Here is a 22,738-nt window from a genome sequence, read left to right on the forward strand (position 1 = left end):
TTGCTCACCCCTGGACTATAAGATCTTCCCTATGATATCAAAGATTAGCTAATTCAAATTAAGAAAAATTGCAGATTATTTTATTTAGCTTTATATGTCATGTGATAAAAAGAGATACAGCCCAATAATTTGGGAAAAATATTTTGGGTAAGCTCAAATGTAGGAAGAAAAGTTGTCAGTTTGTAACCTAAAAAATTGAACACAGGGTGTAGATATTTTTTAATTCTTTCAAATCCTTCAAAGAATTTCAGCTAAATATGAAAAAAAATCATTTATTTCATGTGAATAGTATCCCAGCTATGATAGGATAAAAATTCAGATTTTTTAGAATTTTCACATTAGAAATATTTTAGTTATTGCTTCATTTAATCATTTATTACATATTGAATATATTTGTACCTTAGTTTTCTAAGGTAGTATCTCTGAAAAGTCATCATGTATTCAATTGTTAAAAATAATTGTGTGTATATGTGCAAATGCTATGAATTATCACTGGCTAAGGTGGAACAGTTGAAAGAAATAGAGGACAGTGAACTTAATCAATTGTTATATGCTAATTCTTGTTGGTTGCATAGTAGAAGAATTGTACAAAAAAATATGTATTGTTAACTCCAAGTTAAAATGTTTACCAAATGTTCAACAAACAAAAACAACAACAAAAAATGGCATTGTGATTAAAGTTTTTTCACCATTATTGTAGTTTATGCAGGTGAATTTGAAGCTCAAGGAAAGGAAATTGCAAGAAAAACTTGAGGATTCCTTTTTTGACATTGATAAATTTGAAATTACTTTTCAATTTATGAAGTAACCCTTTGAATTTGACATTAGTAAAACTGAGTTGACATAAGGTTTAGTGAATTTACTTACTACACAGTCATGGATTTTACAGTGGTAAGCTTTTGCTTCTGAGTTAAATTAGTGATTTTAAAAAGATGAACCAATTTAGTCAATGTGAATGTATATATTGAAGGGATATATTTATATGGTATATGAATGTATGATTGGAAAACTTTGAAATATGTTGGAACAGCTTAGATGAGTGAACTACTTTTTAAACTCTTATTGATAAAATCTAAATGCCGATTAAGTATTCATGATTAAAATTTAGCCAACTAAATATATGTTCTGTATATATAAAATACACAATGGCTTTCAAAGATTTAGTTTTAAGAAAAGAATATAAAATCTCAATAATTTTTATACTATTATAAACCAGAGGTCCGATGCACAAAAATTATGCAAGAGTAGGCCTTCCTTCCCTGGTTGCCGGCACCGGCTTCCTCTGGCACTCGGTACCCGGGCTTCTCTCGTAACCCCGGCTTTGTCCGGCACGCCGCCCGGAAGGGTGTCTGGTCTAATTAGCATATTGCACTTTTATTATTATAGATTTTATAATAATAGTTATTATTTTAATAATAGTTATAAAATAATTTTCTATTTTGACTCTTGTGTTAAATAAGATATATTAAAATTAATTTCACCTTTTTTGTTTTACTTTCAAAATGTATCTAATAGAAAATTTAGTGTTACATATATAGGTTGAAATATATTCTCACTAGAGATAATTGAGCTAGATTATTGTATAAAAGTTTGTGGGCATTTTCTGGATGCTTGAGGTTAAGAGAAGTTTGAGTTAGGGCAGTTTGGTCTTTAATTCAATCACTAGTAATTTCTTGGTTGTCCTGGTCACTTCAACAACTCTGAGAAAGGCTTATAATACATTTTTTAAAAATCCTCAACTGAGAATATGTTTTTTAAAATTGATTTTTAGAGAGAGAGAGAAGGAGAGAGAGAGAGAAACATTGATCAGTGGCCTCCCATATATGCCTCAGATCAAACCAGCAACCTAGGTACAGGCCCTGACCAGAAATCGAACCAGCCACCTTTTGGTGTACGGGATGATGTTCCAACAAACTGAGCCACCTGATAGGGCAGATTTATAATGCTTACTATTTATTAAATACTAGAGGACCTGTGCACGAATTCATGCACAGGTGGGGTCCTTTGGGGTGGCCTGCTGGAATCGGGCCCCAGCTCGTGCCCCCAGCCTGGCACCCCACCTTGGCGCCGCCCCCTCACCTGCTCCACCATCCCGTCTGTGGGCGATTGATCGGGCTGGGCCCCTCTTTCAGCTCCCTCAGCACCTGGGAGCTAGGTAGCGGCCCCACCCCCTGCCGCCACTGCTGTTCGCTGTCTGTGGGGTGATCAGTGGGATGATGGGGCCCCTGCTCGCACCCTCCTTGGCCTGGTGCTGCATGCTCACCTGCTGCACCATCACACCACAGTCCCGCTCTCTTCAGGGCCCATCAGGCCGGCAGCACCTCTACTGCCAACTGCTGCCAGCGCCGTGTTGCCAACGCCTGCCATGTTCCGTGCCGCCCCCTGGTGGTCAGCATGCATCATAGTGAGTGGTGGAACTCCAGGTTGGACAATTTGCATATTAGGCTTTTATTATATAGGATTAATACCTGATCCAATGGATCCTACTGGGTTGTAGTCATATGTGCAAGCATCTGCTAACATAAAATGAATTTGTGTTTGAATATATTAATTACTGTAATTTCTAGTGAGCCATATTATGATATTGATGGTCTTTGCCTCTAATTGCTTGCATTCTTTCAGAGGAGTACATTATTCAGAACTATTTTGCATTGCCACAGTTGGGAGTACATACATACTGTGAGTGGCAGTATATACTCTATAAACTTTCTTTTTTAAAAAAATATATTTTATTAATTTTTTACAGAGAGGAAGGGAGAGGGATAGAGAGTTAGAAACATCAATGAGAGAGAAACATTAATCAGCTGCCATCTGCGCACCCCAAACTGGGGATTTGCCTGCAACCAAGGTACATGCCATGCGTGGGGGCAGGGGGGTGGGAGGGTTGAGGGGGCGGGGCAGCACTGCACAGATGGCAAGCAGTGGCAGCAGCGGGGTTGGGTCATCTGCCAGTGGCCAGGCTCTAGTTGTTATATAAATATGTAAGAATTTTTCACCCTGCAAAATTTCATATTTAGCCCTTTACATATTTTGCTCTATTTTTTATCTGCTTAATCATGAGCTGTACATGTATTTAAAATATTTTTTACCCATGTATTTATTTGACTTCTGAATTAAAGAGTAATTCACATAATTAGCTTATGAAATTGAAAGTTTGTAAAATCAGGATTTTATATAAACTTTCTTATAACAGCTGTCAGTTGGCAGAGGTAATCCTGGAGAAGTAATACATTAATTCAGCTCAGTGGACATAGTTATTTCAGAGAAAGAAGGGTTATTTGCATAGCAGGCATGCTTGGTATAGTTTGGCAACTGTCATGATTGTATGTCTTAGTTATAGGGCATGGTGGGTAAAATTGCCTCTGTTTACAAAGGATTGTGGTGTGGGAAGAGATGGCTGAAAATTCTTGACCTTCCAATACCTTACTAATAATGAAAATAATTTTAAAATTTAGGATTTTTGTATAAGTTTGGAAAGCGTCTTGAATAGAAATGGAAAAATCAGAAGAATACATATTTTAAAATATTTTATTGTATCTAGAGGTTGCTGATGAAATTTCATTATTGATAAAATCTATAATAAAAGCATAATATGCAAATAGACCAAACAACCGAACAGCAGAATGACCGAACAGCAGAACAACTGGACAACCTTCCGGATGACCATGTTATGACACGCACTGGCGCCAGGCCAGCCAGGGCGGATGCGATGCGATTGGTCAGGGGGCCCCGCTATCACCCCATGATCGCCCGGCAGAGGGAGGCCCAGGCCACGTTCTGTGGTTCGATGGATGTGGGGGCTCTGCAATCGATCGCCCCGCAGAGGGAGGCCCAGGCCAGCCACCCTGCGAAATTTCATATTTAGCCCTTTACATATTTTGCTCTATTTTTTATCTGCTCAATCATGAGCTGTACATGTATTTAAAATATTTTTTACCCATGTATTTATTTGACTTCTGAATTAAAGAGTAATTCACATAATTAGCTTATGAAATTGAAAGTTTGTAAAATCAGGATTTTATACTTGGGCGACTTGCTTTAATTTATATTCTTAGGATAGCATTCTGTCTAAAAGTAAAGTCCACCAGTTTTCAATGCTACATAGAAATTTAAATGAATTAATTCAAAGTCTAAGAACTGTAAGTTTACTAGTATGAAATGTGAATTACTGAGAAGTATGTAGAAGATTGTCTGCTTAGAACTTTAGTGTACTTGGTGTAATGCAATGTGCATGACAGGGTGTATGGCAAAATGTGTCCGAGCTCAGGTCCTGATGTGAGACTGCTGGCTTTATACCTGTCTCTACAACTTTCTGGCTGTTTGACATGGCAAGTTACATTTCTGTTCTTAGATTTCTCATTGGGAAAATAGAAATAATGACAGCATTTACTTAATAGGTGCTTGTGAGGTTTAAATGAGATAATATATTGCAAAGCATTTAGCATAGCTCCTGGCTTATAGTGAGCATCTACCAAGTATTATTTATTGATAATGTGTATAACAGTATTTATTTTTGTTGGGTAACTGGACTGGGACTTGCCTATTTATTTTAGCTTTTTCTTAGTTAATAGATTATACTTTGCATCACATTATTACCAAAGAGTAACAGAATGAAATATATATTTCTGAAGCTAGAGTATCTTAAATTTTAATACAAAGCTGAGTGAAGTTCTTCATATTTTCCTGAATTATATTTTCTAAAGGGTACATCTCAGAAAGCAATGATTTAATCACTTTCTTGCATCACAATAATTAAATAATTGTTGAAAAGACTATAATTAGTATTTATTTTTTGGAATGTAATACTTTATAAAAGTAATATGTTCATGTGGCTGAAAATTCAAAAGATGAGAGTATGTAGAGGAAAGTTTTCCTCCTACCTTTATGCCCCATGTACAAAGAGGTGACCAATATATTAAGATTTTTGTCTATTTTTTCAGATTTATTTATATGCAACTAAATATGTATATATATTCCCCCTTAGATATATGGTAGATACCTTGCTCGTTTCATTTAACAAGTATCTATGCTATCTGCAGGATATCTTCTCACCATTTTTAAAATCAAGAGATTAAATCTATGAGTTGGTAATGAATATAAACCCCTATCTCTGATCTTTTTACTCTCATCCTTGTCTCTTTACCAGATTGGAGTGTACTTCCACCATGTAAAATCTGTGAAACAACGAGCCAGCCTGCTTTAGTCCTTGCAGATAGCACATAGACACTTGGCATTTCATTTAACAATGCATTTTAGGGCCTGTTCTGTATCTGTATATACACAGCTCCCTCATTCATTTTTAGCTGCCTTGTATTTTGTTTCTGGATATACTGTAATTTATTGCTTGATGTTAAATTATTCTTCCCTTGACATTTGTTTTTCCTGTTTATTCTTCTCCTTAATTTCCTGGTAATAGCTATGTAGGATCCTGTGCTGGTTTCCTTTTTTGTTTACTCATCTTTCTATGAGGTGGATTTTTCTTGTTATTTGTAGGTGATACTTGTGAGGGAATGACCAGAGCCCTCAGAGGAATTTTTTTAAAATCTTGGGTTTGACTAGATTTTACCAAGAACATCATTCATAAAAGAATAAATTGACTTGGACTCTCATTAAAATTAGAAGGTTCTGCTCTTCAGAGACACTGTTGAGAGACTGTAAAGGCAAGCCACAGACTGAGAGAAAGTATTTGCAAAGAATAGATTTGAGAAAGGACTTGTGTTTGGAATATATAAATAATTTTCAAAAAATAAGTAAACCATCTCAATTTAAAAATGATCAAAAGTTTTGAACACTTTGTCAAAGATAAATGAATGGTAAATATGCATGTGAAAAGGTGCTTACAATTGTTAGAGAAATGAAAATAAAACCACAGTACGATACTGTTACACACCTATTAGAATGGATAAAATTAAAAAAGACTATCTACACCATGTATTGGCAAAGCTCTAGAACAGTGGTTCTCAACCTGTGGGTCGCGGCCCCTTTGGCGGTCAAACGACCCTTTCACAGGCGTCGCCTAAGACCATCCTGCATATCAGATATTTACATTATGATTTATATAAGTAGCAACATTACAGTTTTGAAGTAGCAATGAAAATAATTTTATGGTTGGGTCACAACATGAGGAACTGTATTTAAAGGGCCAGAAGGTTGAGAACCACTGCTAGGGTGACTGAAATGCTCGTACACTCCTAGAAGCAATGTACAAGGACACAGTCACCTTGGAAAATAGTTTGTCAGTTTCTTAAGAAGTTAAACATACGTCTAACATGGGATCCAGCCATTCCACGACTTGGTATTTACCCAAGGGAAATGAAGGTTAATGTCCATACAAAAACATACATGAATGTTTATAGCTGTTAAACTTGTAATAGCACCAAACTAGGAACAACCAAAATGTCTGTCAATAGGTGTACAGATAAAAAATGTGCAGTATATCCATATAATGGAAAACTACTGAGCAGTAAAAAGCAATGAACTCTTGATACACACTCAACACAAATGAATCCAAAAATAATTACGCTGAGTGAAAGAAGCAGGTAACTGTATGAGTCCATTTACATAAAATTCTAGGAAATTCAGATGAATCTATACTGTCATAAACAAGATCATTGCTTGCCTGGATGAGTTTGGGTCGGGAGAGAGGGAGGGATGAGAAGAGATTACAGGGTTACAAGAGTGATGGTTATGTTTATCTTGATTGTGGTGTTGTTTTCACAGATATATACACATATGTGCTTTAATTCTGTGCAGTTTATATCAGTTTTACCTCAGTAAAGTACTAAAAATAATCGAAGGCAGTGGTCAGCAAACTCATTAGTCAACAAAGCCAAATATCAACAGTACAACGATTGAAATTTCTTTTGAGAGCCAAATTTTTTAAACTTAAACTATATAGATAGGTACATTGTTATTAACTTAATTAGGGTACTCCTAAGCTGGCCTTTGCTAAAAATGTCCTCAATCTGATTGAGGTACGTTCGCTGAGATCGACCCCTTCCAACTCTCCCATCCACACTCGTCTTGTATACTTGTTTCGTCTATCTCATTTCGTTCATCCTCTCTATATGTCCAAACCATCTCAACATACCTGTCTCAATCCTTGACACTACATCTTCTTTCACTCCACAATGTTCCCTAAAATTAACTTAATAAACTTTACTTAAAGTTTTAAGTCAACTTTGCACTGTATGTGCGCGCCCGCACATGGTATTTTGTGGAAGAGCCATACTCAAGGGGCCGAAGAGCCGCATGTGGCTCGCGAGCCGCGGTTTGCCCACCACTGATCTAAGGGAAGCAGACAAAAGCCCACATAGCTAGAGTAATCAGCAATACAGTCCAGACTTCAAAAATTATTGCTAGGATGTGCACAGTTGCAGATGGTAATGTCAAGTCAGTAAGAGTCACATTAAAATGTCTAGAGGTTTAGCCATTCCTCTGGGGCCAAATCTTTTATATACATAAGGCTAGAGTAGTATATTGATCTGGATATGTGCAGTAAACCATCTCCTGTGGCTGGGTAAACACATTAAACAATAGGCGCTGTGAAAGTATAGATCTGTACACTTAGATGTGAACACAGTCTTGATTCATAACCCTTAGGCTTCCTAGACTGTCAAAACATGATCCAAGCACATGGCTAAACTGAGTATCAGTTAACAAGACTCAAATTAACTGGAAATCTCTGTGACTCACTTTAATATGCCCTTGGATCAACTTTATTAGGCTCCATCCTTATATTCTGACACAAACGTTTAGAAGATCGAATGTTATTACACATTCTATTTATTATTTTTAATTAAATTTATTGGGGTGATATTGGTTAATAAAATCACATAAGTTTCAAGTGTACATTTCTTTTGATTTTAGAATAATTGTAGATCCACATGCAGTTGTAAAAAATACTTCAGAGAAATATTTCAGCTTTTTAAACCTTATAATTTCAATACAACTGTAATATAGCTGAAATAATATTATCTTTAACCCTTTTTACTTTTCTGACTGGGGCCTTGCAAATTAGACTGACCAGCCGGACCCCATCCATGCACGAATTCGTGCACCGGGCCTCTAGTTTATACATAATTTTGTTAGTACTATTATGCTGTCTTTGTAGAAACAGTTTGGCTTGGTGCTTTTGATGATTATTATTTTTTAAAGAATAGTAAAATTTTATAACTGTAAGGGTGCTGATTCTGTCATATATTTTCATATAAGGAGACTAAGTCTCAGGAAGTTTAGATAACTTGTCTGATGTTACACAAATAATTTTAAGTGGGAGGGATTTTTTTAAAAGGCAAATGACAATTCAATAGTTTTTAGATTTATAACTTGTGTGCCTGATTGTTCTGAAATGGAACATATTAAGTGGTTATTTTAGAGGTCAAGTTTATCAGGAGAACTTTTACTGTTTTACTAAGGACATTTTTTAAAAAAATATATTTTAGTGATTTTTGACAAAGAGGGAGGGAGAGGGATAGAGAGTTAGAAACATCGATTAGCTGCCTCCTGCACACCCCCTACTGGGGAGGTGCCTGTAACCAAGGTACATGCCCTTGATCGTAATCGACCCTGGGACCCTTCAGTCCACAGGCCGGTGCTCTATCCAATGAGCCAAACCAGTTAGGGCTCTAAGGACATTCTTAAGTGAAATTGGATGTTTGAATCTACCTATATATTTATCTATTTATATTTGTATGTGTAGAGAGTATTGTGGGGGGAGAGGGGTGTGTGTGGCCTGAGATGTCAATCATTTTGGTTATATTCTGTTTCTTAAATAGTTAGAAGATCCAGGGATGTCAGTTTTAGTCTTATACTTCATAACTCAAATATTATACATTTTATTTTGTATACATAAAGATTTTTATAATTACATACTAAAAACTAAAGTATTGGAAGAATAAATACCACTAGTAAATAGTCATTGTCTCTGGGTGGTGACATTACAGGGCACTTGACTTTTTATATTATGCATTTCTGTATTTTTTAGATATTTTATAATTAACATTATATCTAGAAAAGACACTGATGAATATAGGAAGTAAAAGCACAAATGCAAAATTTTTCAATTATTTTGCTAATAAAGATGGTAACCTTGTGTTATACACTATCTTATTAAGCTGTCATGTCAGACTTAATGCTAAGGATATTTGTTTTTGTAAATCATTAGGCACAGTATTTACTCTCATTTCAGACTTCCAGATAAGCCTCTTGATCTTTCATCAGAATTTTAGTAAGTCCAAATTTGGGTCAGCAAATTCTCCACTGGTATAATATATAGGTGAATTTAAAACCAAAGTTGACTTTTGAGTGATCAAAAGATAACTAATATATACTATATTGTTACAGCGATAGTACTTAATTATCCTCTCCTATGCAATATTATTAAACAATTCCAAAACTACTCACTTTAAGTAAAAGTTTATTTTATAAGTTGTGTAGCAAGTATCCTCTGTCTTCATGACAGTTCACATTTTTAGATTTTTTTAGAACCTTTAGCTAAATATAAATATATTATGAAAAGTTAGAGTAAAAATGATAAAACATTTTAATTTTAAAGAACAAAATATAAATTCCGTGGTTATTAAAACAGTCTCTGATTATTTTAAAATCTTTAAAAAAATTCTAACTTTATATAGAATGTTAAATGTTTTAGAAACATGAATGATATAATTCATCATGAAACACTACCTTCCATGATATTAACTTTATATGTATTTCTTGGGTTGACAATTTAGAAACTTTTTGATATCTCTATTTTTATGGTAAAATAAAAATGTGTGTGTGTGTGTGTGTGTGTGTGTGTGTGTGTATGGCTAGACAAATGGACCAGTTGAAAAAGTTTTTGTGACATTTACTTTCTTTATCTGACTGTACAGTTTAAAACATTTCATGACATTTATTCCCTTTATAATTTTTTCTTTAAGTGAGTGCTCTGAAAATGTCACTTTGAATTAAATCATAATGTCTGGAAAAGATAACTTATTTATGTTCTTGATGTAGATTTCAATAACATGCTGAGTTTTGCTCTAGTTGATTTTTTCCTGTATCCCTAGAGAAATTGCTGAAAATATTTAGATATAAGATTTTCAAATTTTGCATCATAGAGAACAATGTTAGAATTGCTAGGATAAAAGAAAGTAATCATTTTAATATTCTTAGGAAAGGATAGAATAAGCACTACATATTTTATAATTAAGAAGAGTTCATATTTGATTCATAAAGTCTAAGTGCTTTTTATAGATGCCTCAGCTTAAATGCAGATGTACTATTTTTGGCTAAATTTCTAGTTCTTGTAGGGTTTGTGTGCCATAAGTGGGCTCTCCCTGCTATATAAACTTACTAACATCCCTCAAAAGACGTAAATTATGACTAGTATATATTTTTCAATTCCAGCCTTTTAATGTAAAAATTGATAATCGACTAAAGTAATATTTTATCAGCTTCATAAGCTTAAATTCAGACACTAATCCCTAACCTTTTTATACAGATCCTTTGTCCACTTCTCATTTTTACATCTGCTTCCCCAGTAAAGTCACCCCCCCCTCCCAAATTTAAGTGTTTCTGGGTTTGAATTCATAGGTATAGTTTGTTTTATAATGGCTGTGATCAGTGTTCATTAACTTAACCCTGTTTATTGAACACCAGCCACTGGGTGTTGAGCATTGTTCTTGACACCAGAATACAGTGGTGAATAAAACAGACAGTCCATGTCTTAATGGAGCTTACATCATGGGAAATAAACAGCCAGTTAGACCAGTATATAATTATAAATTAAAGTAAATTTTATAAGGGTGCTTAAAATGGGGATTTGATTGAAGTTGGGGCTCACAAAGACCTCTCTAGTATTTGAAAACTAAAGGGTAAGTAGTAATTAGCAAATAGAAGGGTAAAGAAAATTTCATACATAGTCTGGCTGGTGTGTAGTGATTGAAGTATGGAGAGAGCAGTCTGGATGAGGTAGAAGATTTATAGACCATGTTAAGGATGTAGCTTAGTGGCAAGCTAAGGATTTTAATCTGAGTGGTAATGTGATCAGTTTTTTGTTATTTTAGAGAGCAATTTTAGGTTCACAGCAAAATTGATTTGAAAGTACGGAGAGTTTGTGTTATATAGTATTTTATTATGACTTCAGTTTTTTCTTTAAGATAAGATATAATGTTGCAGCCCTATAAAACCTTTAATTCCATATATTCCATTGAACATTGGGAGAAAATATCAGGTTACTTTCTTGGTAAAACACTGTGCTTCCCTCAACATTTAGAAACCTGTAATCCATCCTTGCAAAGTCCTGTATGTTTCCTCTTAGTGAAGCCCAGAGTTTTATGCCTCTTGCTCCAAACCCTGCCTATTTCTTATTTATTTGTTAGATTTCAAAGGCACACTTGTTTATTTTTTAAAGGATCACTTAGGTGACACAACAAGAATTATATAAGAAGACTTAAGCAGAAGCAAGATTATTCAGATAGGCCTTTGCAAAGATTCAGGCTAGAAATGATGGTGACTTAAAATTAAATATTATCATTGGAGAGAACGTTATCTATATTCTATATATACAAAAAGCTGGTGTTTCTAATGACCGGAACGACCAAACGACCAGTTGCCATGAAGTGGCATTGACCATTTCTCGGTCCCTACACCCCACACCCGCCTGTGAGCGGGGGTGGGGCGAGACTGGTGACTGGCAAGCAGGCTGAACTGCTGACCTCTTGGTCCCTCGCCCCGCCCCTGACCCACAGGCTCCATGGATCAGCAATGGTGAGTTGGGTAATCGGGGTGGGTGGCGGGAGGACTGGGCTGGCTGTCAGGCCATTGGGATCACCAGCTCATCCCCGGCTGCTTGGGGGCTCAGGCTTGCGGGTAAGCAGGCGCCGGCAACTTCACGTCCATGTGCGTGCACTGGGCCAGCCGCTGATGGAATGCGCTGCCCGCTCAGGGCAGCTCATGCCGGGGCGGGCAGGTCGCGGTGCGCCCTGCAGCCTCCATCAGCGCCTCAAGTCCCAGCAGCAGTGGCAGCGGCAGCGGCAGCGGTGGTGGTGGCCTCCGTGTGAGCAGCCGGAGCAGGCAGTGCGTTCCATCAGCAGCGGGCCCAGGGCATGTGCATGGAGGTGAAAAGTCTCCAGCGCCCACTTTCCTGCAGGCCTGAGCCCTAAAGCAGCTGGGGATAAGCTAGTGATCCCAACGGCCTGACAGCCCAGTGGTGGAGCCGGCATTTGGCTTGGGGACTGGCGAGCGGGCAGAAAATGGCCCTGATCGAAGGAGGCTAGGCCTAGGGACCCTACCTGCAGATTTAATTGTGCGCTAGGCCTTTAAAAATAAATTCTGTGCTATATAAGCTGTAAGTGAAAAATCAATTTTAAAAAATGATAAAATTCCTGCTAGTAGTTGCAAACATTTTGTGTGGTTGGTTGTGTCTCTCTCTGGCTTAGAATGTTGACCTTGTTTAGTAGAAAGAGAACTAATTAATATAGATGAAATTAGGTTCTAGAGATATTGCCAATAAATTAAATACACACAAACAGCTTTTACATGGGTTAAAGAAATGATGAGAGTCTTAATAAGATAATAGTAAGTTAAAACTACAGGAGAAGCTTTCATTAGGCAGCTGGTGAAAAACAATATAATAGTAAACCACAATTTGTTAAATATTTTATATTATAATAGTGGTACTTTTGTTGTAATTAATGCCTTTCCACAAAGAAGTGTGGAATTAACATGTCACTGGTTTTGATTATATTTAATAGAATATTTAATTTTGATTTTGATTTAATAGAATTTTCATTTAAAAAAATTGCAAAGATGAATAAGCTTTGGGAAAATTCACTTTTAATTTGAAAGCAGAATATATTTCCTCCTGAATAGAAAAGAAATCTCTGCTATTTGATAAGAATTCTCCATTTCATATTCTTTTCCCATATTTTTTTTATTCTTCATTGCAGTTATCAGTGCATCATCATCTTGGGGGGGTGATAATTATTCAACTTTAAGTGTGTCATTAAAAACATTCATTTATCCAAAAACATTTATGCATGTTTTCCATTCTATAAAGTTGACAGAATTTTAGCATCTTTCTGAGTGGAACATATTGTATCATTAATGGTGATTACACAGGACTTTATGTTGTTTTTGAATGGATTCATTTAAAAAATACCAGTTCACTTTTTGGATTTCACTAGCTCTCTTAAATAGTCTACGAAAGTAATTAACAGAACAAATATAAGTATTATCTAACATCTCAATATGTTGACTTATACTTAAATGGACAGTTATCAATAAAATTAAATTCCACAAAACCACAGAATATAATGCATGTTATATTTCTCTTTACTACCTTTTCAGCTCTCACACAGAATGGTTATTGTATATTTGAGTTTAAAGATGTATTCTTCAATCAGCAGCTATTTATATCCTTGTTATTTTGTTAGGCTGATAAGATAGTAAATTCAGGGTCAAAATTTGGCTGATTATTGTTCTTTAAATAATAGATGATAAATATTATGTTTGCATGTATGCCTATATGCAATTTTTTTTCACTTTGCTGCACAATGAAGATGGAAAAAATATACATGTAATTCAGTCAGGGTCTCCATTTCATTTAGTTCCTTTTCTGGAGATTTGTCCTGTTCTTTTATTTGGGACCTGTTTTTTGGTCTCCTCATTTTGCTGCTTCCCTGTGTTTGTTTCTATATATTAGATAGAGATGCTATGTCTCTTGGACTTGGTAGAGTAGCCTCCTGTAGTAGGTGTCCTGTAGGGTCACAGCCTACACAGTCACTTGAGCTGGGTGCTCTAGGTGCGTCCCCCCCTGTTGTAGTTGAACCTTGATTGCTGTTGGCAGGTCACTGGGAGGGATTGATCCATGGGCTGATTCTGCTGCAAGGACCAGCTGTGACTATAGCAGAGGCCAGTGGTCTGATTTTTATAGGTGAGGAGGAACTGAGAAACTGAATGACTTGACTGAGATTGATTAATTATTGTCAGGTTTGATATAATAATCCTGGTCTTCAATAAGTCCTTTTTCTGTATTCCATGCTGTTATCATATGTTAATTTTTTTCTTTGAATAATTTTGCCTTGAATTTTCTTATACATTTACTTAAGAAGATAAGACAATTTTTTAAAAATATTTTATTGATTTTTTACAGAGAGAAGAAGGGAGAGGGATAGAGAGTTAGAAACATTGATGAGAGAGAAACATCGATCAGCTGCCTCTTGCACGCCCCCTACTGGGGATGTGCCCGCAACCAAGGTACATGCCCTTGACCGGAATTGAACCTGGGACCCTTCAGTCCGCAGGCCGACGCTCTATCCACTGAGCCAAACCGGTTCGGCTAAGACAATTTTTGACCAATTATTTGTTATGATGCCTGTGACTTCTCAAAAAGATGGGTCCTCAGTGTTTCTTTTTGCACTTGATTATTTACTCATTGAATTAAATATCTGATGAAGGTGAAATAGCACAAAAAAGAGGAGCTTGGAGAATATCATATTAGCATACTCTAATAACATCCTATTTAATAAAGAGCTAATATGCTAATTAGACCGAACAGCAGAACAACCGTCTGGATGACCTTTCGGAAGAAGCCATGGCTGCGAGGGCCCAGCCCCTTGCATGAATTTCATGCATTGGGTTTCTAGTGTATATTAGTAATATGACAGATCTTAGTTATATACTCTTTTAATATATCCAGTTACTGGATAATTCCCGGAGAGATGATGTGTGTAGGATATTCTGAAGTGTAACACATGATAAATTTCAAATTCTGAGTTTTCATATAGCCATGTGGGTCACAGTAAAAATTAAAACACCTCCCTGAAATGAGCGATGTCTTTTAAAAATTAAATTCATTCCAATAAACAAAACTTACTGTGAATTTTGCATGTTTCACAAAGATTTGGTTATAATCAGCTGTCTATTATAATTTTTTCAGTGATGACTTGAAATTGAGTGTTGAAAAACTAGTTGTCTGTTCTCCGTTCTACTAGTTGACCTGATGAAATATTAAAGTTATTAGTAATTACAGTTAATCAACATCATGAATTATTCTTACAGTTATTTAATCATAGGCTTTCTTTCATCACTGTACATGTTTTTTAATTTTTTCCTCCATCTCTTTGCTTCCCTGCATCTAATTTTTATTTTGCTATTGGTAGAAATGTAGAATAATCTTACTATGATCATATCTAAAACATTATTAGTCAAATATGCTTTAAAGGATGTATCCCAAAACCAAATACATTATGTAGTGAATCTTGATGATACCCACTGTGCTTCTTCCCTCCCGCCCTTTCTTTCTCTCCCCCTCTCCTCCCCTTCCTCTCTTCCTTTCTTCTTTCGTCCTCTTCTCCTCTCTTCCTCTTTCTGAGGAAAGAAAGGAAACAAGTTCTAGAAGAGAATTCTTTGAACAAAAAGCAATTCTAATAGAACTATATTATGGGGGGACTGCATGAGAAACAAAGGAGGGGAAGGATTGAGGGACAAGATGCCATGGATGGGTTTTAATGGTGTAAAGGAATGAGAGACTTATGTGACTTTAGAGATATTAGAAAATAAGAGAGCCCAGCCCGTGTGGCTGAGTGGTTTGACCGTCAGCCTATGAACCAGGATTCCTGGTCAGGGCATAAGTCCAAGTTGCAGGCTCACTCCGTAGTGTGGGATGTGCAGGAGGCAGGCGATCAATTATTCTCTCTCATCATTAACCCTTTGTGGTCGTATTAAATTTGGACATGGGGGTCGTACTAGTCTGAATTAATTTCCATTGAAAGAGCAGTGGTACATAACATGCAAGATTATGAAGGATAAACAAAATTTATTGTTTTTTGGAACTACGTCACTACTAGTCGAATCACTACAGATGTTATCACTTTGTACGTCAGAGTCAGTATTCAAGCTTTTTTGGAACTACGTCACTGCTAGTCGAATCACTACAGATGTTAATCACTTTCTACGTCAGAGTCAGTATTCAAGGTGCCAAAATAAAACTTCATCATTACTTTCAGATTCGCAGTACATTTCTTTCGGTAACTTTCTTTTTGCCATTTTGGAATATTATTTTGAAATATCTTAACAAGCGAGAATGCCTAATTACAGTTAAATGTAATTTGTAAAGCTTTATTTAAAATTCTGCGAAGTATCTCCGAAGCTTGTCGATTTCTTCACTCTCAAAAGGCGACTGACTCGCCACGGTGTTTTGCATGGCGAGTGTGGAACGACCGCGTTTGTTTATATTGAGTTTCGATATCTCCGATTTGTCGGGGCAATGTTTTGGTTCGTGACAAGGTCGCTTAGACACTTAAGAGCTTTCAGAGAAATTATGAACTGATACATGAATGAATAGAGTTAAGAGTCATATGGTTCCTTGCTGTGGTGGCTGAGAGCAGACATATGACCACAAAGGGTTAATGTTTCTATCTCTCCCTCTCCCTTCCTCTCTGAAATCATTAAAAATATATTTTAAAAAAAGAAAATAAGAGAGAACACCTGATTTTAATAAGTTGCTTTGTATTAATACTTAGACACCACTACCTTCAATCCCCATGTTTACATAACTTATGAGTAAAAGCTGGAATTCTCATCTATCCACACGTTTAAATGTGATTCTGATCAGAGTGTGGGCTAGGAATATGGCTTTGTGAGTATAAAATTATTTGTTCATTTATTTAAAATAGGAATCTAAAGGCCAAATGTGTTGACAATCAAATTTCTATTGCTTTTTTATATCTGATTCTGCCTCAGTCATTAGGTCTCAGTTAAAATATTACCTTCATGGATAAAATATGTATAGTATGTCAACTTTTATCTAAAAAAAGAGGACACATACATACATATGTGTATGTGTGTGTGTGTCTATATTTATACACATTCACACCCATATGGGCATACACCTATCAGTTTATATTAAGAAATAGTGGGAGGATAAATCATGAAATAAATTCTCCAAAGTGATTACACCGTTTTCAGTGCCACTACAGTGTTTACTCCATATCCTCCCCTGGTCCCTGGTGCTGTTAGTCTTTTTGATTTTAACTGTTCTGGTGAGAATGAAATGTTATATCATTGTGATCTTAATTTACATTAAATCATGCTGAGCCCTTTTACACATACCTATTTGCCATTCTTATATCTTCTTTGTGAAGTATCTATTCACTCTTTTGCCTGTTGAGAGGGGGCTATTAGTCTACTTATTTTTGATTTGTAGGAATTTGTATATATGTATTCTGGTATCCTTTTCTACTATTTGAAAATAACTAACATGAGGATATGTGTATAGAAAATATTGATATATTTAATATTTCTAAACTGGCAATTTAGAAGGAAATTTAATTAGTATTTAAAACACAGACTTTATAGTTTTAAATTTAAAACAAAAATTACATTCTGTTCTTTTTTTGGTTTCAGGTGCAGTTAAAAACTAGCATTTCTAGTCAGTATGTAATTCGGGCGCAACCAACTAATAGGTGCCTATCTACACTGGAGTGTGCAGCTGTTGCTCTTTCCATCTTAGAGAAAAATAATTACATACAAGAGGTAGGTCTGTCTTTGGAAGATTATATAGTTTTTGAAAATAGGATTTTGATTAGATTTTATCTAGAAAAGTTAGAAATACATAGCTTGTTAAGTTTGTAGCTCAAGTGACAAATAGAATGTATCTGTGATAGAAGTTTGTGGCCTTGGCCAGTGTGGCTTAGTTGGTTGGATCAGCCACCATTAGACCAAGGATCCATTAAACGTTCAAATCTTGAAGGGAAAATATAGTATTCTTTGTGTATAGATGTAGAACTTATTTCCTTGCCCTAACCAGCTGGCTCAGTCGGTCAGAGCATCTTCTTGTATACTAAAAGGTTGTGGGTTTTATTCCAGGTCAGGGCACATAGGTTGGTTCGATTCCTGGTCAGTTGATGATATTTTTCTCTCACATTCATGTTTCTCTCTTTCGCTTTGTATGTATGTATGTATGTGTGTGTGTGTGTGTGTCCGTCCTTATATATATATATTCTTTCTTTTTCTCTCCACCTCTTCCCTTTTTATAAAATCAATAGAAACATATCCTTGGCTGAGGATTATGAAAAACAATAAAACTTACTTACTTCTCCTTCTTTTGGGTTCTAAAAAGAATCCTCTATGGAGGTATATCTCTTACTCTCACAATTGGAATTTGATCTTCACTGCAATCCCAAACAGAAGCTTTAATGTTGGTAGTGATGGTGGTTTAATAATAATAGTTGTAAAAATAATAGGGCTGGGGTTCAGGATGGGGTTTATATTAGTACTACTACTAAATGCTGCTACTGCTGCCCCCTTTCCCGGTTTTATAAAATAGATTATTCTGGTATTAATTAGTGTACTATGATAGCAGGAAACCTATCTTATGTTCTGAGTATAATATCTAACAACAGGCAAAGTTTAAGATATAGAATGATGTCATGATCCTTCATCTCTTCAGTTTTTGTTATTGTTATCTATGAAGAAAATTGAAAGTAAAATCCCAAATAGTCTCATTCTCTTTGCTTTTTCAGTAGGAACAGGATGTTTGACAATCAGATATGTGATCTGGGAGGTACTAATGAAATGGTTGGTTAAAGTATGAGCAGAAGAAATGCAAAATGAAACATCCCAAGTTGTTTATTACTGCAGATGGCAAAAACGTAGCTTGCTTAGTGGGGGCACCCCAAGTCCAGCCTGTCCAGATCTAGCTATCATAAAAAAATTGGTACATTCTTCTGAGAAACATAAAGGTGTTTTCTCTTTTTCCTTTGCCAACCCTTACCCCCACTCATAACCTTTAATTAATGGCATCATTATAGAACCTTAACATGATGGGGGAGAGTAGTAACTTTTCAGCCTGCTTCATTCTATAGAGGTAGGGCTCCTCAAAATAATAGCCTTCTTAGTCTGTTATTTATCCTCATCCTTTCTTCTTGAGTAGTTTTTCAAACACTTGGAAGTCTAGCATGATAGGAGCTCTGAAGCAGGTTTGAATTAAAACTTCATCATTTATCATCATTATTTTTTGCCAGAGGGGAATTCATGTAATCTCTTAATGCTTATTTTCTTATCTGTAATATAAGGAAATTAATTACCTCCTAGTGTTGTGAGAATTGAATGGGATAAAGTGTAATTGCCTGACATCAGGCACTCAAAATAATCCTTTTGCCTGTCCTTGTCCCTCTGATAGGATTGACAAAAATTTTGAACTGAAAATTGGTGATTTTCATCAGCTGCAATAATATTTACCAAGGTTTTCATACCTTGGAAATCTTGAGCTTGGGAATCTTTTTTATTATAATGCCCTCTCTTATGAAGTTTGACCTTATGAACTTTTATAACCAGATGTGGCCACGCTTTGTGCTGTAGCCTAAGTGCCTTAGCTACACTCAGCACCAGCAGTTGGTAATAATGGTCCCTTGAAAACTCACTTTGTACCTGTAGACAAAAGGATTTACAAAACACTGGTTTTCCCCCAAGTAACCTTTTTAGGAACTATCTTGTTTATTTTATAAAATAGAAGATTTTCTTTGTTCCTGATATCTGGTCCATCTCTCATAAAGCTTCAGAGTGCCTCAGGTATAATGCACATACTGTTATATCTGAGGAAATCTGAAACACTGATTCGAAATAATATATGCACCCCTATGTCTATTGCAACATTATTTACAATAGCCAACATTTGAAAGCAGCCCAAGTGTCCATCAGTAGATGAGTGGATAAAAAAGCTGTGGCACATTTATACAATGGAATACTATGCAGCTGTAAAAAAGAAGGAAATCTTACCTTTTCAACAGCATAAATGGACCTGGAGAGCATTGTGCTAAGTGAAATAAGCCAGTCAGAGAAAGACAAGTATATGATTTCACTCATATGGAATCTAATGAACAAAATAAACTAACAAAATAGAGGCAGACTCATAGATAAGAGAACAGACTGATAATTGTTAGAGGGGAGGGAGGTTTCAGGGCTGGCTGAAAAAGGCAAAGGGACTAAGAATAAAGCCCCCACAAAAAACAACACCTCATAGACACAATAACATGGTGATTACAAAAACGGAAGGGTAGTAGCGAGGGGGAGGTAAAAGAAGATAAGGGGGATAAATGGTGATGGAAGGAGATTTGACTTGGGATGGTGAACACACAATAAATTATGTAGATGATGTACTATAGCATTTTATACCTGAAACATAATTTTATTATTTAATGTCACCCCAATAAATTCATTTAAAAAATAGGCTGGATTAGGCTCCAGTAACTTAAAACTCCAATATTAGAATGGCATAATACAACAACGGTGTATGTCTCTCTCATACTGCCTGTCCATTGGGATTGCCAGGCAATCTCTGCTCATTGCAGTCACTTAGGGAACCGGGCTAATGGAGGCACTATCTAGACATGTCATTCCATTTTCTTCAAGGAAGGAATAAAGGGAGGTGGTCAATCATATACTGCTTTTAAAGCTTCTGCCCAGAGGTGGCGTATGTTCAGGAGGTAGAAGTTAGAGGCTCTTAACCAGAGGAATATAGTATTCTCTTGTCTATGCAGAATTTAATAAATTCCATAAAGTTGCAATAGAACCTTCAATTGTCTCAGTCTGTACATAGTCCTAGATATGTTTCCTGAGTACAGTGATGCAAAATCCAATCAATCCACTGTGCTAACTCTGTAAAGTAATATATAGTCATCTTCAAATTTCCTGTCTTGTTTGAAGACTAGGGGCCCAGTGCATGAATTCGTACACCTTGAAAGGAACAGTGGGCCACTAGGCTGTGGTAGGCACAGGGGCAGGTCTCGGCCCATCCTCCGCACCCCTGCCCAGCCCCTCCCGCCACAGCCCCTGGTCCCCTCTCTACCGGCAGCCCCGCTCCTGCCACTGCCACTCACACACGCAGACGGTGCCAGCCCCACTTGCACCCGCTGACAGCACGGAGTGATTGGGGCTAGCACCAGCAGCGGGTGTGAGCGGGGCTCAGGCCATCAATGGGTGCAAGCAGTGGCTGCTGCCCTAATCACCCCTCAGGAGCAGGGGGAAGTAGAGAAGCCCTCAGGGGTGATCAGGGCCGGCAACCACCACTCGTACCTGTGATGGCACCAAATGATCAGGGCTGGCGCCAAATGCCAGCAGCGGGTGCGAGTGGGGCCAGCACCAGCAACATGTGTGAGTGCTGGACGAGACCATGGCACATGGGAGCAAAGACTTTTCAGTAACCACCAGAGGCTCCCCCTGATGACAGTGACTGGAACTCCACCTTAGTCTGGCGCCCCTGCTCACCTGCTCCACCATCCTGCTGCGGCTGACACCTGCTGTGTTCCACACATGCCCCCTGGTGGTTAGGGAACTTCTAGCCTCTAAAATTGCAAGAAAATAAATTTCTGTTGTTTAAGCCACCCAGTCATGGCACTTTGTTAGGGCATCCCGAGCAAAGTTAACACAGCCCCTCTACCGAAAACCACAGTGCTGCCCATGCGCCCTCTCCTAGAGCCATGTTCTCACCCTGGCATGCTCTGCCACCTGCTGCAGACACCCACCATGTTCCGTGCGTGCCCCCTGTTGGTCAGTGCATGTCAAAGCAACCGCTTGTTTGGTTGTTCTGCCGTTCGGTCTATTTGCATATTAGGGTTTTATATATATATAATATATATCTCTATCTATCTATCTGTCTCTCTATATATCTATATCTATCTATCTATACACACACACACACACACACACACACACACACACATATCTAAGGGTCTTTCTACAACAGTGTCATGCAGAGCTTTTCCAGGATATTTGTCTTACGTAACAGAGCACTTACTGCAGTGGTTGAACCATATAGCAATTTTTTTTCTCCTGTAAATAAGAAATGCTGAGGTGAGCAGTCCAGGGCTGGTGATGCATCAGAAACCCAGGTTTTTTTCCTGCTTTTCTGTTCATTATCATATATATTTTTGGTTTAATCTTCATGTTTCTTGCCCTGTAGTCACAAGGTGGTTATTCCATCTCTAACAATCATGTTCCAGTCCAGAAGAAAGAGCAAAAGCCTCTGTCTGCTAGGTCTGTCCTGTTTTAAAGAGAATCCCTGGGAGCCCCACCCAAAGACTTCCACTTACATCTTATTGGATAGACTGTGTCATTACCCAATGTCATATCACTAGCTGGACACATTGCCACCTTGAATACAATTTTTGATTTTTTTTTGAATATATTTTATTGAGTTTTTACAGAGAGGAAAGGAGATAGAGAGTCAGAAACATCGATGAGAGAGAAACATCGACCAGCTGCCTCCTGCACACTCCCCACTGGGGATATGCCCGCAACCAAGGTACATGCCCTTGACCGGAATCGAACCTAGGACCTTTCAGTCCGCAGGCCGACGCTCTATCCACTGAGCCAAACCGGTTTCGGCAATTTTTGATTTTTTTAACCAGTTAACTGCCATGCATCCAAAATGGAAACCACGCCACGATATTTTGAATTTAATTAAAAAATCAATTTGCAATGAATATTATAAAAATAAACATATTACTCACAATTTGGGTGTTCTTGAATATTTTCAGTTGAAAATTCTCACAAAAAATGATTTTTTAAAGCATCTATAGACAGTTATGGTGTACAAAAGGCTTAATAAGGAAGAAAAGAATGGGTATGAAGAAGCAACTACTAGTGACTGCTAAAATTTGTAAGAGTTCATTGCACATTAAAGCTGTTAAGCCCTTTCTATCACCTGTGTTGTATATGTGGGGGAATAATTTTTCACACAGACATTTTA

General features: G+C 36.9%; 1 protein-coding gene across 1 annotated transcript in view; it reads left to right on the forward strand.

Moving 5' to 3' along the window:
• DTWD2 (DTW domain containing 2) overlaps positions 1-22,738 on the forward strand; it is a 50,296-nt gene that overhangs the window by 26,104 nt on the left and 1,454 nt on the right. Inside the window, exon 5 of the mRNA XM_006755263.2 lies at positions 17,395-17,523. Within this exon, the coding sequence (XP_006755326.2) occupies positions 17,395-17,523 (129 nt within the window). The remainder of the gene's footprint in view (positions 1-17,394; positions 17,524-22,738) is intronic.

This window comes from Myotis davidii, unplaced genomic scaffold, assembly GCF_000327345.1.
Source record: "Myotis davidii unplaced genomic scaffold, ASM32734v1 scaffold130, whole genome shotgun sequence".
NCBI lineage: Eukaryota > Metazoa > Chordata > Mammalia > Chiroptera > Vespertilionidae > Myotis > Myotis davidii.